This window comes from Hippocampus guttulatus, chromosome 3, assembly GCF_054856545.1.
Source record: "Hippocampus guttulatus isolate MCC_2025c chromosome 3, RoL_Hgut_1.0, whole genome shotgun sequence".
NCBI classification, from domain to species: Eukaryota; Metazoa; Chordata; class Actinopteri; order Syngnathiformes; family Syngnathidae; genus Hippocampus; species Hippocampus guttulatus.
In genome coordinates, this window is record NC_141263.1 from 4268056 (window position 1) to 4287030 (window position 18975).

General features: G+C 40.4%; 1 protein-coding gene across 2 annotated transcripts; it reads left to right on the forward strand.

Moving 5' to 3' along the window:
* Positions 1-11: 11 nt before the first annotated feature.
* cars1 (cysteinyl-tRNA synthetase 1) lies at positions 12-18266 on the forward strand. 2 transcript variants are annotated; one of them, XM_086106253.1, is made up of 23 exons: positions 71-119; positions 1624-1851; positions 2983-3074; positions 3878-3966; positions 4063-4159; positions 5238-5336; positions 6203-6352; positions 6523-6663; positions 7754-7842; positions 7933-8054; positions 9755-9867; positions 9971-10099; positions 10209-10338; positions 11780-11883; positions 11982-12079; positions 13501-13690; positions 13915-13983; positions 14713-14794; positions 14938-15018; positions 15316-15383; positions 16495-16554; positions 16656-16739; positions 17058-18266. In XM_086106253.1, the coding sequence occupies exons 1-23, from the start codon at positions 98-100 to the stop codon at positions 17199-17201; spliced, it is 2481 nt and encodes an 826-aa protein (XP_085962379.1). In that variant the 5' UTR covers positions 71-97; the 3' UTR covers positions 17202-18266. The 2 variants fall into 2 exon arrangements, with proteins under 2 accessions (XP_085962380.1, XP_085962379.1); XM_086106254.1 differs by lacking the exon at positions 1624-1851 and having other exon boundaries at positions 12-119.
* The last annotated feature ends 709 nt before the right edge of the window (positions 18267-18975 follow it).

The window sequence follows — 18975 nt, forward strand, 5'->3', positions numbered from 1 at the left end:
AAGTGGTTCAAGGACATTGGTTCCGACCATGAGTACTTAAAGCCAGGATTCTTCTTCCCGACACGTTATTGTTGCATCAGCATCCAGCAGAGTCGCAATGTCCACCTCAGGAGAGCAAGGTACTTTATTCTACTTAAACTCCTTTGTAGCGTAATTCTAAAATAGCGTTTCTTTCACTCATGTAATCGTACGTAGCTTAGCTCTCTGACTGTAAAATGTGGCCATGCCTCGTTTGCGTGCTTGACAGACGTAACACGCTGAAGTAAGTCTGACCATTTGGTACCTGATGTAAATGTTTGTATACAATGTTTATTTCGAAGTCATCACGTATTGTATGAATAATCTTTTGACGAACTAGAAACCATTTTGGAAGTGATGACTTTGTTGGTGACTATTCAGCTGTTTAAAATATGCACGAAAGGAATTTATCTTGTGTTTTTCCTATAATTATGCAAGATTTTATATAGCATAACCTTTGATAAATCCCACTGAGAACTACTTTGCTAACAGTAACACCTTATTGTTAAGATGCCGGCTATTTTCAAAGACATGTTTTTTCGTTTAAGGTACTTCAAGTCACTCAATTTGAATTTCGGTAATCACTGGCAATCTGTTGTAGGCTCGATTTAAATCTTCATTTTTAATGTTTTTGCTTGCTCCCATCACTTACCGATTGTTTCGGTTTCATTATGACTAGTCGACGGAGGACGCCCACGGGAAAACGTTCGGTTTCAGTTTTAGTGTGCAGGATGGAGCAAATGGTTTTTTTTACCCGCCAGGGATCCAAATAATTGCTCAGCTTTCTTTTGTTTGTGTCTGTTGACTTCAATTGATGTTTTATTACGCCCATGGGTTATGCTTTGGATATTCGTAATCATATTATGCCCTAATTTTCTGTGGATAATGATGTTTCTGTGAATGCACGACCGACAAGATTAAGATATCCTTTATTTGTCCCGCAATGGGGAAATTACAATCAGAATTTAGAAAGGAAAAACGCTGGGTAGGGAGAGGGGAAAAAAAACCACGCTCGAACTATCCTCTTCCGATGATAATTTAAGTCCAGGATAAAAAGATCTCATACCTTACAATTTATCTAGAACAACTGTACAATAATGATGATGGTCAAAATATGAAAAATTGTCGCATTTTATAGTCATATAAGAATATTTTGATTGCTCTTAATGCATTACCTGTGAAAGCATCTTTTTTTTATTTTATTTTTTTTATTCCATTTCTTTATTTATTTTTAATCATAAGGATTAAAGCTTCTCATTTCTGAGCCATGAAGGTACATTACATTGTGTGGTACCTTCTGTATTTTGTTAATCTACAATTCACAAAAGTGAAGAGAAAATATCGCTGGGCAACAGGAATGCATGCCATTATATCAAAGATGAAATCTAAGTACAGTAGATGACAAACTGGAGTTTGAGTTGCTGCTTAACTTTTGTGAGGTTTCTGCTCATTTCCTTCCTTTGCACTGTCCCTAATTTTTCCTTGACTGGTTAACCTAATCTAATCGCAGCTGTCCAGGGGAGACCTGTAGGGGTGTTACTGTTTGTTTCAGGCTGGTGCAGCCTAGTCTTATCTGCAACTATTTGCTTTCTTTCTATCTTGCAGCCTTTGAGTATGGCTTCTTGCTCCAAATAAAAGAGGATGCCGCACTGGCAGTGGCACTGAATGACTACCTAACCACTCGCAGCTACCTGGCTGGTTTCAGCCCTTCACAGGCTGACCGGAAAGCATTTAAGCTTCTCCACAGGCCCCCAGACCCACAACATGTCCACGCTCTGCGTTGGTACAGACACATAACATCCCTGCAGCAGGACCTGAGCCCAGACAGCAGCAGTGAGTAGACAGTCTAAGATGTGAGAAGGCTAGACTTGTCTGCGGAACCAGCTAGGGTGTTGAGGTTCTCAGGCAGGGGAAGTGGTTAGTCACCCCTTCAACAAACACTAGCACTAGCAGCATGCATGTAAAGGTCAGGTGTTGAGATATTGAAACCGTTTTGTTGGAATGGTTTTGTTTACAGCATTTGCACACAGTTTGAAATTATGGTTGAAAACTTTAGAGTGCTGTATATGAAGATGTTCAAACGCACACCCCAAAAGTACTTGTTTTCGACGGGTAATTGCACAATGAAATGGGCAATAAATGAGAGCGACACAGTTTATTTTCTTGTTTTGCCACAGTGGCTTTTTTTTCAGTTCACTGTCATTCAAAATCTGTTAGGTTGTTAATGACTCCAGGTGGATAGATGCCATGCAATTTTTCCACCTCTTCCGACCTTGAGTGCTTGCATGCGCCCTTGAAAATTAACTGATTAAGTAATTTTGGGTTCCGTACACGTTCATCATGGGAACCCATTTTTCTATTTTGACTGATATTCATAATCAAGAATTTTGATACTCAAAAGTAAAATGTTTCAAGGGTAAATGTTTGAAAACGATGCATTAACAATGAGCATTACCTCAGCAGCTGTGTACTCCAGGTTTATTCAACAAAATAAATGCTGTCAAAAAAGAATTCAAAACAGTCAACCGTGTCACTCTGCCTAATTGGCCGACTCCCTCAAATGAGGCTGCTCCAGAGGGAGATTGCAAAGTCTGCTGCTTGAGTGGTCACCGTCAATCACCAACAGGAGAGATCATGGATGTTATGTATCAGGTTACAAAAATGCATACACTTGAGTGGTCAATATGTACAGTCATGTCACATTGGTGAAACGAAATTGGGGAGTTAAAAAACGCATCCTTTCTTCTTCTTCACTTGGTTATTGTGTTCCAAAAAAATGATGGGACTTGTACTTTCATGGATGATTGTCTTCTATCTAAACAAGGACCCAATTCATTTCGAATCCTTGTTTCTAGAAGGTGGACCGAGGAATGACATCTGTCCAGATCAGTGCTTGCATGGAATATACGCCAAATTGAAGTAAATGTTGGCTCTTGTGTCATACTTTTGCCAATCTCATTTCAGGGAAAGGAAAGAGAGTGCAGCCTCAGTGGTCTCTGCCATCTGGGACAGATGTTCCTCGGCTTCGTCTCTACAATAGTCTCACCAGAGCAAAGGTATGGAAGATATTTGTTGAACAAAAAAATGTGAGAGAACTAAGCAGAGGTTTAGAGGGGATCGAGCTTTTTCTGTTGCTGGTCCGCTCTCTTAGGAATGACCTCCCGCTAAACGTTCGGCAAGCCCCCTCGCTGCCCATCTTTAAAACTCATTTTTATTCTTTGGCTTTTGACTCCGCATGAGAATTGATTTTTAGCTTTACAGTTTTTGTGCTTTCTACCGTCTTCGTTATTAATTGATTGTTTGCATGAATTATTTTTGCTCCATGCACAGCACTTTGTAGACAGTGTTGGTTGTTTTTAAGTGCTCTATAAATATAGGTGAGTTGAGGGGAAAAAAATCATTCTATTAGTGTTGAAAAGACTTTCCAAAATTGAAGCAATATAATCCTCAGTTAAATTAGCTTAAATCGATTCCCTTACATTGATGTCTTGACAAGTCAATTTTGGCCGGTTCATGCCATAAAAAGTCTCAAACTCCCATTTTATTCCATGGTTCAAGAAATGCTCAATTTGTGCGAATGCGCAGATGGGGAACATTGAGTGACACTTTCATGCATTAAGTGTGTTCAGTGCCAACAATGTGCATTCATGCAATATTAATTCCCTTAAAAACTAATGTCATGCTTTTGCCGATTTCCCCTTTGAGACAACGTCCACATTATGATTTGTGAGTGAATGGCTTGTTGTGAAAATGTCTGAATAAATTAAGAAACCTAACTAAGGATCTCGATAAGTTGATATTGTTTTCAACAAAGTATGTCATCATCAACTATTAACTTCTTTCCTGTGAAATATTTTAGGAGCTATTTGTTCCTCAGAATGGAAACAAGGTCACCTGGTACAGCTGCGGGCCGACAGTGTATGACGCCTCCCACATGGGACATGCCAGGTAGGCGCCACACAGTGAAAAGCATCCCGTCTGTTGAGACCACACCAAAGCACCTACCTTCGTTCCGAACATTTCTGATTCCTGATGTCTTTCCAGATCATACATCTCTTTTGATATCCTCCGAAGGGTATTGAAGGACTACTTCAAGTATGATGTTTATTACTGCATGAACATCACAGACATAGATGACAAAGTAAGTACAAGCTACAAAATGTGAATTTCAGTTTGTGGTTGTCTTATTCTCAGAAGATTTGAGTTAAGAGAAAAAATGAATACTGACAGACTATCGCTTAATATGAATATCAGGTTTTAAAATCCAATTTGCAATGCTGCGGGTGACTGGGAAAGGACTGTTTTCCACAAAGTGCCCCCCCCCCCTCCAACTATGACGTGACCGCAACTGGAGTCACGCATTGTTAAATTCGATGCCAAGGGGAAATATTCAAAAATCGATGTGATTTGAATGAAAATAAAATCTAACTGCATTGTAGTTTCCGCTCTCGTTGAATTTGTGGTTGTAGTTCCCGCTTCAGTCTGTCCCCACTGATTTTCACTCCTGTTCCTGCCTAGTCCCGTGATTAATAGTGACATTCCCAACTCAAGGATGGCCAAACAAGGTGGTGGACACTATTCGAAGCAGCTACAGAATTAAAACTGAATCCACAATATATGACGATGTCTGTCAGTCATTTGCATGAGGAATTTGGCGCCCACTTATGGACTCACCCCCAAACTGGTTTTGCCTTCTGATGCTTCCGATGCAAACTCTTCCTCAAGCAGAGGTCACCCATGTCCCAGGAATGTATGGCTGCAGTACATTTTAGATAACTCACCAGTCAGATGGTCTTGTTTTTTTGTTGCTATACTTTCACAGCAGATATTCTTCTTGTTCCTGACACATCGTGGCATTCTCAAGCCTGTTATCTTAAAAGAGAAGAATATTAACTCATTCGGGGACAGCGGTTACTACAGTGGACAGCTTATCATGTTATCGGGTTACAGAGTGCATGAAAGGATTCATCAACACTTGGGTGAACAGATGCTCACAAGGAAGATGACAACAGAGCCCTAATTAGTGCCCTGTTTATTACCACTTGAGGACATTTTGCTTTACCGCTCCAGGAAATTAACCCATTCACTCCCAATGTCTTTTCAGACTTGGTCTAGAATTGGCTGGCACTGAATGAGTTATGGGACTCTTAATTTTAATTCTACTACCTGTTTAAAGCAGTCCATCCGAGAAATTATCTGTACCTTTTTCTCTCTGTCAGATCATCAAAAGGGCACGTCAGAACTATCTAATGGAACAGTACAAGGAGAAGCAACCACAAGCTGCTCAAATACTGAAGGATGTGCTGACTGCCCGAGGGGTGAGAAGTTACAGAAATAAACTTTGATGCCGTTATCAGCCCTAAGTTTGTGTGTCGAAACACGCGAAGATCACTCTTAAAAAGTTTAAAGGTGGATACAATGGTACCTCTACTTACGAACGTCTTGACAGTCGTAACGCGCTGAAGTAAGTCTAACCATTTGGTACCTGATGTAAATGTTTATATGTAATGTTTATTTCAAAGTCATCAGGTATTATATGAATAATCTTTTGACGAACTAAAAACCATTTTGGAAGGGATGACTATTTGTTGGTGACTATTCAGCTGTTGAAAAGATACATGAAAGGAATTCATCTTGAGTTTTTTCTGTAATTATGCAAGATTGTATATTACATAACCTTTCATGAATCCCACTTGGAACTAGTTTGCTAATATTACCACCTTATTGTTGAGATGCCGGCTATTTTCAAAGACATGTTTTTTTCGGTTATAAGGTATTGCAAGTCAGTAAATTTGATTTTCCGTAATCACTGCAATCTGTCTTTGTTGCAGGCAAAAACCACTTCTGAGAGAGAACATGGACTAGTTAAATGAACATCATTTTTATTCTTTTTTTTTTTTTTTTTACATTTTGCATAACTCTCATTTATTGTGCAATAATCTAATGATAACATTTATTTGTTACATATTATGATGCATTGCTATGCTTTAGGAAACATTCATGTCTGAATTTTTGGGGGGGCTTGGAACGGATTAGGGCATCTACATGGAAAACGCGTCTCTACTTACAAAATGTTCTTCTTAAGAAATTTCTCCCAGAACCAATTAATTTCGTAACGCGAGGTACCACTGTATTTGACAATGGGTTGGCAGTGGCTGTATATGAAAATGCTTTTTATGTTCAGCCCTTTCAGGCCCGTTTGGCCACAACTACTGACGCAGATAAGAAGCAGATGCTAGAAAGGCTCGATGCCTCCATCACTGGCGCTCTAGAGCCTCTTCAGGCAGCGTTGGAGAGTAAAGCAGCAGATGATGTGGTGCAACCTCTGGCCCAGGTAAGACTTGGCCTTCGTTATCATAACAAATTCCTTCCTTTTAAGCATTTGAAAAATCAACTGTGTTTACAGTGTAGCTTTTTAATTGATTATTGTAGATTAGGATACAGTTTCAGTATTGTGGTAAGATGCTTAACATGAAAATACACAAAGTGTATCTTTCCCCCTAGGCACTACTGGCAAATTCCAAGGACATGCTGTCTGACTGGCTGGATAGTCAGTTTGGAAGTGAAGTCACGGACAACTCAATCTTCGCAATTCTGCCTAATTTTTGGGAGGGAGAGTACCACAAAGACATGAACGCCTTGAACGTAGGTAGCAGGGCGTGGTTTTATTTGAAATGTCACAGCGGGTCACAAACCACTCTGGGCTGAGTTCACTGAAGGATTGCGTGGTGCTAGCTGGTGAAAATGGAGTCGATGAGTATCATTGGTAAACGGCGTCTAATTCACGAATGTCAGCGCTAATAGCCACACGCAGTTTGAGTGACGCCGGGATCATGAAAAACTGGCGCTAATCATTTGAAGCCTCTTTTGAGCAAGGGAATGCATTGCCAGAGCAGTGTGAGGGAATGCTCCGTGTTCCATGTCATCCAGAATTACCGGTACCCCATCACCCTGACACTAAGACCCCCCCATCTCTTGTCGACCTAATAAATTTGTGGCGATAGACAGCAATTCAGCCCGGGCCAGTCAGATGAAAGTCCCATTCGCACCTCTTCGGTCACGGCCCCAAGCTCACATTCTGATAATTTCATCTTTCTGTCATAATAATAATCATCATAACAGCCTCATGCATTTTTTGAAGGCGCCTTTCTTGGCACTCAATGACACGACAATGGTACATTACATTTCACAAATGAGCAGTAAAAACTGCAATGAGAGAAATTAATTATAATTAAGAAAAATTGAAAGGGTTAGGTCAAAATGACAGGTGGAATAAGCAGGTGCATTTTGAATTGTGAAAGGAATTGATGGAAAGAGTCTCTTCTTAACTGGGCGCAACAAGCAAACTGCAATCAACTGTCAAACTTTGTGGGCATGTTTGCGCTGGTGTGTCGTGATCGCAATATCCTTTGTGAATTGGACTTTCATTTGCAAACTATGGTTGCAAATGAAGAGCAGCCCTAACGGCGGCCGCTTTTCATTATTTGTGGATTCGGCCCTCAGTGTCTGTCCTGGAGTACACCACAGAAAAATGTAACAATGGTCTTGAATCAATACTCATTTAAATACAAAATAAATCTGGCAATGTCAAATAGAAATCCTCCTAAAAAAAAGACAAAATATTAAAAATACAATTTCAAATTGAAAGAATCAGAAAATATGCAAATCCACGGCTGCTCAACCGAGAGTATGCGGTGCTCGACCGTACTGTGCTAAAATTACCTTTGTTCTCCAGGTTCTTCCTCCTGATGTCCTTACTCGCGTCAGCGAATATGTGCCAGAAATTGTGGAGTTTGTGAAGAAGATTGTCTCAAATGGCTATGGGTAAAGTGCAGTGTGCCAACGTTTATGGCTTTTCACACACACCCTTTATCATTTCACTGAAAATGGTAACGAGTAAAATTTTGTTTTCAGGTATGAATCGAAAAGCTCTGTTTACTTCAACACTGCAAAGTTTGATGCCAGTCCACAGCACTCGTATGCCAAACTTGTGCCAGAAGCAGTTGGAGATCAGAAGGCTTTACAGGAGGGAGAAGGTAGATGAGAACATCCATCCGTCCATCCATTTTCTGATCCGCTTATCCTCACAAGGGTGGCGGGGGGTCCTGGGGCCTATCCCAGCTGTCTTCGGGCAGTAGGCGGGGGACAGTCTGAGCTGGTTGCCAGCCAATCGCAGCGCACACAGAGATGAACAGCGATCCACACACACACTCGCATCTAGGGACAATTTAGGGAGTTCAATCAGCCTGCCGTGCATGGTTTTGGAATGTGGGAGGAAACCGGAGCGCCCGGAGAAAACCCACGCAGGCCCGGGGAGAACATGCAAACTCCACACAGGGAGGCCGGAGCTGGAATTGAACCTCTGCACTGTGAGGTTGACGTGCTAACCACCGGGCCGCCAGATGATGACATATTTTGAAATTATTGCAATTCTGACCTTCCAAGAACAGTATACTGTATGAATGGGACACTGTAAATTGTCCCTCGTGTGATTGTGAGCGGTTGTTGGTCTGTGTGCCCTGCAACTGGCTGCCGACCAGTTCACAGTGTGACCCGCCTACTAGGGATAGGCGCCAGCATGCCCCCGTGACCGTGAGGGTAAAGCACTTGAACCTGTGTGCCCTGATGAGCAACAGCTGTAACGGCCTCGAAGATGAACGAAACAGAAAAATCAAGTTGACACGAGTTTATTAAAAGAAAATCACTGCCTCTCAAAAGCTAGAACTATAAAGCGCCACCTACAGAGGTACAGTATAATTTTACAATACAATATATCCTGATTTATACAGTGCTTTCACAGCAGCTGCAGCTGTAATAAAGTGCTTTATAAAACAAAGTAAAATAATAAACGCAACACATAACATAAAAACACGGACAGTCGTGCAATCTTAACAACTTTTCCCTCATGCGTTTTTGTTTGAAGCAATTCTAAACGAAAGAGGAGAGAGTCAGTGTCCTTTCACCAGTGGATCAAAGACGTCATGCTCAAAATGTGCACACATCGGCTACAAGCTAAGTTTGAAGGTAAACAAGCTGTAGCGTCCATTGATGAAAAAAAGAGATCGGTTCACTTCTCCTGTTTCATGTAGTAAATCAGTTTCAATTCCAAGCGGCGACTCTCAGTTCCAAATACGCATCCGCGTTCCACGTCAATGCTCCTTTCTCCTCAGGCCAGATCCACAAGCCATCCATCCAGCCGCACCAACGCCGACTGTCCAACAGCGCCACCATCTCTGCTGAACAAAACGGGTTGTGAAAAATGCTGCCTACTGATTTTGATTGGGAGGAATGTCGGTCTGCGCCATTTGACTGCCTGCATTTGTGTTTTTTGTGCCTGTAATAAGATAAGACAAATAAAGGATATCTTATCTTATTACAGGCACAAAAAACACAAATGCAGGCAGTCAAATGGCGCCGACATTCCTCCCAATCCAAATCAGTGCCGGCACACGTGTGCTGCCGAGAAGGCGCAACCACCAAGCACAGATTCTTCTCCTTTGACGAATGTCGTGGCCAAAAACGCTTAAAACAATCCACATCGGGTCCACACGACGTAACAACCAACACCATGTGACAAAACAAAAGACAAAAAAAAAAAAAGCAAGGCTCTTGAAGAGCACCTGCCGACGGCTGCCAACTACGGCACCATCTTGGGGGGGGGGGGGGGGTGTTGATCTCGATCATTCATGTATTTTAATTTATTTTTTTTAATTTTTTTTTTTGGTCTGTCTTGTAGGTGACCTGAGCATTTCTGCGGACCAATTAATTGAGAAAAAGTCACCTAATGACTTTGCCTTGTGGAAAGCATCCAAGCCAGGAGAGCCTTCGTGGGACTCTCCTTGGGGAAAGGTGAGAATTGTCTCCTTTCTGCTTTCTAATTGAGAGCCTTTTATGTTCAATTGATCAAAGTTTGGAAACTATAAAGACTTTGGCCTTTTGAATGTTTTAATAGGGAAGGCCTGGATGGCATATTGAGTGCTCGGCCATGGCTGGCTCCATGCTGGGGGAGTCTATGGACATTCATGGTGGTGGCTTTGATCTCAGATTCCCCCATCATGACAACGAGCTGGCTCAGTCTGAGGTACAAAAGTGATTTTCTTTTTTCCTATCATTAATGTTAAAGGTTATGTGAAATATGTCCAGCTGCTTATCATCAAAGAGATCCAATTTGTGGTTTTGTTCTTCCTTAGGCTTTCTTTGAGAATGATCACTGGGTCCGTTACTTCTTGCACACTGGTCACCTGACTATTGCAGGGTGCAAAATGTCAAAATCTCTGAAGAATTTTATCACCATCAAGGAGGCCTTGGCAAAAAATACAGGTACATCTTTTTAGTTTTCTTTTTTCTCAGAATGAAATCGACAATTTCTATTGCCAAGTGTCATTTTATTGGATGACTGAGCACCAAAAACAACAACAGTGTCACACAAGATAAAATTCCTGAGGTTTTTAAAGGCACGCATAATTGGAGAGAATATTTGACACACTTAAAAATAAGATCATGTACTGTACTTTTGGTGTTTGTATTTTGTTGTAGTTTTTTTTTTTTATAATGAGGTCAGCTTTTTTTGTAACACTTTGCTCTTCTGACATTTGAGACATTTACACGCACAAAGGAAAAATAAAATTGCATTATATCCATTTAAGGACCTTAATCTGTCTGAGCTTGTTGGATTTTTTTTTTCTTCAATTTAGGTGAAGTTTTACTCATCCATCCTATTCAGTTGGAAATGAAATTCCAGTCTCGTGTACACACCCATTGATTAAACATCTGAGCTGGCTCTGGTCCAGCTTCCAATGCAACTTTATATTAATTCCAGTGAAAAGAAGATGATGCCCAGTGAGGGCATTTTTAGACCAACAAGGAAATAACTTTGTGCAACATTATCTTAAAAAAGTCAATATTTTTAAGTATATTGATTTGAAAAACATCAGTGAACCATCCCTTTTAAAGTGTGTTGACTGAGCAAATCTACATTTCAAACAGGTGTGTTTTACCATGAGACTTTATGCCCATCTGATCAATTGGATTGAAATCGGTCGATATTTTATGCCAGATCGCTGATCGAGTGTAATGTCATAATTTGCACAATTTAACAATGACGTCATTGATAGGATCTGTGTGTCTTGTTAGTGGAAAACCTTTGTGTTGGGAGGTGGAAGTTCAAAAAGTAATACAGTAGTCATAATTCATGTCTTTTTTTTTTTTAATACAATACATCCTGATTTATATCGCGCTTTCACAACAGCTGCAGCTGTAACAAAGCAGTTAACATAAAGTAAAATAATAAACACAACACATAACATAAAACACGGACAGTCGTGCAACCCAAAGAATGATAGAAAGGCAGAAAACCATTTTATTTATGTCAAAAAAAGAACCAGCTACAGTATGTCCCATCTCTTTAATTTAAAATCATCACTCCTGCGTAAGTTATGTGAATTTCCAGCCAATCACAACCAGCAGAAATAGCTCCGTTGTTGACAGACGGACTAAACTTTTGATAATCAAGGATACGAGAAACACTGTGATTATGCCAAACACGAGTTGCGCTATAACGTCACAACAGTTGTATGTAAATATGGGCAAATCTGTACATCTTCACCGCAGCCAAATTGATCGATCGCCGATTTTTGTATAAAATACAAAATATTGACCAGTTTCGATCCATTCGATCAGATTGGTATAAAATCTAGTACTGTCACATGTTGAGAACACTTAAGAAAAACAGTCTAATTAATCTCTCTGGTTCTTATTGCAGCCCGCCAGCTTCGTCTAGCTTTCTTGATGCATTCATGGAAAGACACCTTGGATTACTCCCCCAACACTATGGAGTTAGTTGTCCAGTTCGAGAAGTTCCTGAATGTATGTAGTACAGGTCAAATGGATCTTTTGCGCAAAAAAAAAAAATGAAACCAGAATGCTATTTTGTAACGTGTTGTTTTCATCCCTTCGATCAACAGGAGTTCTTCTTAAATGTGAAGGACATTATGCGTGCACCTACAGACATCACTGGGCAGTTTGAAAAGTGGGATGAAGCAGAGGTAGCACTTAACAAAAGGTAGGAGAGAGAAAGGCAATGTCACATGTTGAAGCTCGTATCCTCTTTTGGTCAGTCGTGATAAGAAATGGTCATAAACTGGACAAAATGTGGTTCTCTCTCGTGTTCTGCTCCACCCCTCCACCAATTTAGGAGTTCATGAAGTAATTTTCTCTCAAACAAGTTTCAATGACAAGTACAACCTTCTTGGTGTAGTATTTGTTTGGTTTTTATCCCTTTCACGCAGCCTGCAACCTGATAAAACGAGAAGATATCCACTGTCATAAACACTGTAACTTAAAGGGTTCAAACTTTTTCATAGTTTGGATTGTTTTTCTTACTGGATTTTTTTTTTATTAGGGTTTTTTTTTTTTTTTGGTCGTTTTTCATGTAAAACATATATTGAATGAAATGTTGAGCGTTATTTTTGTTTGTAAAACACAAAAACCCAATGTGTCCAAGTTGCAGTTGAAACAGTACCACCTGAATTGACACATTTTTAGTACGGGCACAGTGCTGCTGTGGCGTCAGATATGGCATCCAATTGGAGACTTGGCGGCAGAGTGATTTTAAGATGAAAAGAGTCAGATATTTTGGCAGTGCTGAGAATTTTGGAAAAACTGAGATACACCTCAAAGCGGTCTCCAAATAGCCGTGGCTCACAGAGGAGCCGAAATTCGTCAAGAATCTTGTTGTGCTTTTATCGGGGATGGCAATTTTTCGCGGATGCGCGGAAATCTGCCGTTTTATTTCTTAAATTGATCATTTTTGTGAATCGTCTAAATCCGTTGAGAAAATTTTAGGGGAGGTCAGGTACCTTATCGTCAAGTTTTCACGAGCTCTCCCGATCAGTCTTTCCATCTTCCGATTGTAAACAGCCCTGCGATTGGACGTGTATCATGTCTTACTTGTTGTGATTGGTCGCCACGCCCCTCTCCGCTTTTTTCATCACTAGCCATTGCCATCCCTGTTTTATAATCGGATGAACTCTGGCCCTTTTTTCTTGCTGACACTCCTCATCTCTTCCTTCTCAGGTGGACAGGTGAAACTCAGTCTTTGCTGCCAAAATATATGCAGTGGCAATAATGTGTGGACACAGCTATGTGCTAATGAGAATTTTCTCTTTTAATACTTGATGCGGCCATGCGATGCGCCAAGCATGAAAGAAACATGCGCAGGATTGCTACTAATTATAGCTATAACAATCAGCGTGTTGGTTATGGTGAAATCAGGCTAAAAATGTTGTGAAATTTGGCGATTGAAATGACAGGGGCCCTAGAGAATTGTATGTTAGACTTGAGACTTGGAGATATCGGAAGTTGTTTTTGCTTGAGTACTGTTGGGGGGGGGGTTGTTTGTTTGTTTGTTTTTCCTCACGAGGCCCCAAATTGAATATGACGCAAATCATTCAAAACTGTTCAAGTGTCGTCTGTATTCTTTAGCTTTTTCGACAGGAAGTCAGCCATCCACGAGGCTCTGTGTGACAACATTGACACCCGCACAGCCATGGAGGAGATGAGGCAGTTGGTTAGCCACAGTAACAGCTACATCGCGAGCAAGAAAAGTGCTAAGCTGGGACCCAACCGCATGCTAATGGAAAGTATCGCCATGTATCTCACCCAAATGCTCAAGGTGAGAAGATCGAAAGGCATCTCATGCTTGTTTTAACCTGCCTGCAAATTCAGTTTTTCAGGATGCTTCATTGTTAAGCCCAATTCGCTTTTTTTAAGTCTCATTGGTCACGCCACATCAGCGCTCCCTATTTTGCTACTTTCAAATTATGATAGTGTGAAATTGTTGTTTGGTCTGTATGTTTATGTAACACTCTCTCATAAAAAGTTTTCCATGTCATCTAGACATTTGGTGCAATTGAAGGATCAGAGCCCATTGGCTTCCCAGTTGGAGGAGAAGGACAGAATGTTGACGTAAGATACAACTTTTTTTTTTTTTGACAATATGCACCAATATTTGCAGGATTCCTCACTCAGTTTCCACTTATAGATCTATTTTAAATGTTAGGCCTGCACTCGGTTTGCCTCATAATTATTTGTGCATCACCTGCCATTGAACTTCACCACATGTCACTGCCATGAGGAGTCACACAGATCCTCATGACACAGCGTCTTGTATCTGAAACAGTTAGGGGACCACCAAACTAAATATTTTCCCTCATATCATTGTGCTAGTGACCAAATTCATTTATAATACTATATTTGTTTGGCAGCCTGGACACAACTTTTGTTGTTATAGCTAGCATGGGAACTGACACTACAGGAATTTCACGACAATATTTTATTTGTTTTCTGATTTGGTTGAGTGGGCGTCTTCAGATTCCCTCCGATGTTTTTGTTTAACATGTTTACCTCTGTTAATCTGAAATTAACACAGTGGTTTGAAAGTAACATACTTTCTTCACAACAGCAGCAACGGCTAGTTATTCACCATCTTGAACATTTGTCATCTGAAAAACAGCAGGAAGTCATTGATGTCCGCGAAAACCGTTTTAAGAATGAAATCTCTTGAATTTGATTTAACGTGTCAAAATTAATTGCTGTACAACATTTCAAACTACGGTTGTTCATGTTGATATTTTCATATGATGGCTACTCATGATCAAGAGAGGCTGAGCTGTTATTTCCTGTCGTCTTTTCTAGCTGGAGAGCACTGTGATGCCTTACCTTTCAGTCCTCTCGAAGTTCCGAGAGCAAGTCCGAACAATTGCCAGAGAGCAGAAGGGTAAGAAGACCCAACGAATTCTGCTCCATTTTGAAATTCTCATGTCACATTTAAAGTGAGACTCTTAAACAATGTGTAAAGGTGTTAGTTTTATTCAAGAGCAGTGTAAATATTTGTTTTTGTTTTGAACTTTTCTTTACCAGTCATGGAGTTGCTGCAGCTTTGTGATGATGTCCGTGATGTAACATTACCGGAGCTGGGTGTCCGACTTGAAGATCATGAAGGTAAATCTACCCCTTTTTTTAATCATATGGTGGGCAAATGCTTATGGTCTGACAATAATGACACAGTTAGGTGGCAATGAATAGCCATGCAAAAAAAATAATTCGAATCATGTTTTCTTTGGAGAAGTGAAATACGAGAAGAGACAAGCGCGATATACATTACCGGTATTTATGCTTTATGCTCACCCTATAAAAGATTTTCTTTTTTAAATATGACAGTTGAACCCAAATTCAGTTTTATTAAACTGCTAATTAGCGTCGTTTATCATGTACTGATGCAATCTGACTTTGTGGCAGCACTGCCAACCGTGGTGAAACTGGTGGACAAGGAGATTTTACTGAAAGAAAGGGCAGAGAAGGTCAAGGTAAGGAGCGGCGGTAGCTTTTCAATTACAATGTGTGATTGTGAGCACAGGCTTCCCTTGTGGGAGCGGTTATTCAAATTTGGAAAAATGTGTCACAGCACGAAAGTGCAGGATACTCAAATACCTACTGTAAGTAGCTGCTTAGTGCTTATAGGCAGAGATGGGGGACTCGAATCAATGACTTTATTTTGTGAGACTCAAGTTGCTTTTTTAGGGCTTGACACTTGCTTGCCAAAACCTAAAGAACGACTTGACTTGGCATTTAATTGACTTGACTTAGTCTTGAACGACATGACTTGACAAGTCATTTTGTTGATAGATTGATATCTGCCCTTTGACACAATTTGCCTTTTAAGGAAGGAAAGACAAAATAAAGAGGGGTTTTACTGTAAAGAGCCACATCATACACATGGGCACACATAAACATCACTGCATCCTTTCCACACACACACACACATCTGCTCAGGCAGATTTATTGTAACTGTCACACACCAACATGATAAGGACAGAAATTGACTCCAACAGTACTACGACCAGAAGCCAGTTATTTTCAACAATGAACACGTGGGCGTCCAACCATGCACATGCACGCACACTACGATGAGCAACAGCCGAAACGGCCCCTCACATGAACGAAACCAAAACGATGTCACAATTTACTCACTAATTCAGTAAGAAATCTGGCTCTGTTTATGTGAACACAAAACTGAAATCATGACTTATTCTGTATTCATGAATGGCAGCTGGTGGATCTACAAGTTTAGTATACCTTCTGCCATCTTATGGAAGAGCATTTAATTGTTCTAATGTTCCTATGTCACTGGCATACATAGGTGAGTATTTGTCAACAAGAAATGGTTTCTGAGAAATTAAATGAACGTCAGTGGTTTAGGCAAGCTCAATGCTACTAAGGTAACGAGGGAGTGAAGTTCCGAAGCATGCTGCTCGCCTCAGGTTTGTTTTCAAGAGTGAAGCCATCCGAGAACACTTCTGTATTTGCCTCCCGAAACAACCTACGTTGTCGCTGTGGCATCTGGGTGAATAAGAGGCTCCAAAATGGATGTAGTGTATTTGAAAACAAGACTGAAGGTGTGAACTATTGTTTTTGCAGCTGGAGGAAGAGAAGCAGAGGAAGAAAGAGGAGGCCGCCAGGAAGAAAGAAGAACTGGAGGTAGGTTTTGATCCCTTCAAGCTCATGAAAAAATATATAATTTACAGTGACTCAAACTGTCACATTTCCTTATTTGTTTGTTCATGGCTTTTGTGTTTCAGATGGCAAAGCTGGCTAAAATGAAGATCCCTCCATTTGAGATGTTCCTCGCAGACACAGACAAATATTCCAAATTTGATAAAACGGTAACACAACCTGGCTAGGTTTGGAAACGACGTCTGTCAACTGACAACAAAATAGTTCGAGCAAAAATGCAAGCATTTTCTGGAATTCGATATACCTGGGAAACCCGTAATGAAAGCGAGCAATATCTGGTCCGTTTTTACAAATAATTCTTGTGTGAGGCTGGTGAACCAACACATCTGATTTAGCCAAATTTCAGTTTTGCATTCATGAAAAAGTACCATGTCCCTGACCTTTTGCCATGCTGAACCTCCTATATTTGAACCAATTGTTTCGGACGTGTACAGTTCGTGTGATGTCATTTCTTCGTCTGTCCACAGGGTTTCCCCACTCATGATGCTGAGGGGAAGGAACTCAGCAAAGGTCAAGAAAAGAAGCTGCGCAAGCTTTTTGAAAACCAAGAGAAGATACATAAAGAGTATCTTTTGAGCAAAGGCGTGCAGTCAGTGGTGGCAAAAAAATAATTGAATTAATATTCTTCAAAAATTGGATTCAATGGTCTGTGTTTAGGTTTTTTGTTTTTTTTTAAAATTCCAATAATGTGTCTTGTTTCACAGTCAAAACTGCTGCATTTTTGTATACCATGACTTAAACTCTCGATATTGGTCTACCATTTGAAAATTGCCTTCAAATCAAATCAGAAAGTGAATTTTTAATGTCTGCCTCCTAAATTCACGGCAAATACATCACTGTGTTTAGCTCCTAAATGTGTACATTTGACTTTGCCAATGCCTCACCATGAACCTCAACACACGGCACGCCATTGCTTAAAAGCCCCAAACTGACAAGACTGCAGACTAGCAACAGGGTAAAGGCCTGAGATGATTGAGCCACCTTAACAAACGCAACAGTGGGGCTGGGGATCCTCTCTGCTTCTAAAATCTCACAGTGAACACATTTTGTGTGCTTTGCTCAAAGGTCCTTCTGCTCTGAAAGTGTCGCAGGCATTTGTTGCCTATACCCACGACCTTCCATCAATCAAATGCTATATTCGGTGACAGTATTAGCCACTTTTTCACAGCGTTCCTGAAACTCGGGCCCATCCAGATTCAGAAAGCCAAACCCCAAAAAAGAAGCCAGCGGTCAGTCACATTTATTTGGTGTAGCCCTAAAAATCACTCAAAATTGAATGTGTTGCGATTATAACTCCCAATTGAAGATTCAGTTCCGAATAGCAGAATACATGTGAAGGATTCCAAATGTAAAGGCAAGGCTAGATACTCGTAGTAGCCTCACAAATTATGGAACGATATCAAGACTTTTTAATATGCAAAGACAGGTGCCCACAATACATATAGGGTGACTAAATGATTTGATGAAGAAATTCTAAATTACTTGGTGTGTTTTTGGACACAGTATTCTAGTTATATTGATATACTGTATATTCAGTCTTTGTCACAACCTTATGTTTACTTACCATTTACTTCCTTGCTCATACAGGATTCAGTGTGGAAGACTAGTATCTGTCGACAAATACAAATGTGATATTCTCTTGGAAATGTCTTCAAATAAAAACTGCAGTATCTTTTTGTTGTTGTTTGTATGTTTTTTTTTTTTTAAGGAATGTGTCTTCTGAAAATGAGAGTACATATTTTTCTAACTCGGAAGAGGCGTGACACACCCGCGTGATCAAATAAGTGTGTGTACATATTACACACACACATTTTTAATGTAGTAAAAGTCCCTAAACCTGTTGTCTGCACAGGGATCGAACACCAGAGTTCCATCCTGTGTTTTAATAACCGGGAAAGCTCGCTGGGCTTCCTTTATTTTGATGTACCTAGCAGGCATCTTACTCATTTTAAGACCGAACAAAGAAAACTGCACACTCTGAGTCAAGATCAAATTTACTTCATCATGTAAGTTTTACCAAAGTGGATACAGTAAGCTGGATGAGCGCATATCCTGTTTAATTGAAATCTGTCCTGGAGCAATTTTTCCTCTCCAAGTTGTTAGACCTTCGGAGATTTTTTTTTTTTCCGGAATAAGCAATAACGAATGGCATGACCCTTGATAAATACCTTCAAGGCCTCCCACGCATCACCAACAGAAGAAGCTGTGGCCCAGTTTGTGGTTAATTTCTCATTTAAAGGTTCAATCACAGTCCTTGACCGGTTTCTCCATGTCGCACCTGTCTCAATTTTATTCGTTTTATGGACTTTTGTTGTGCAAAAGAAACCAAAATGGCCATCCTGCTGCCCCAGCCAGTCTCTCATAGAAAGCTGCAGCTCGTCGGTG

Coding starts and splice junctions, on each gene's coding strand:
- cars1 (XM_086106253.1), top strand. CDS start 98: ATGTCCACCTCAGGAGAGCAAG. Junction 6,664..7,753: donor AAGACATGAACGCCTTGAAC/GTAGGTAGCAGG, acceptor TTTGTTCTCCAG/GTTCTTCCTCCTGATGTCCT. Junction 16,740..17,057: donor ATTCCAAATTTGATAAAACG/GTAACACAACCT, acceptor GTCTGTCCACAG/GGTTTCCCCACTCATGATGC.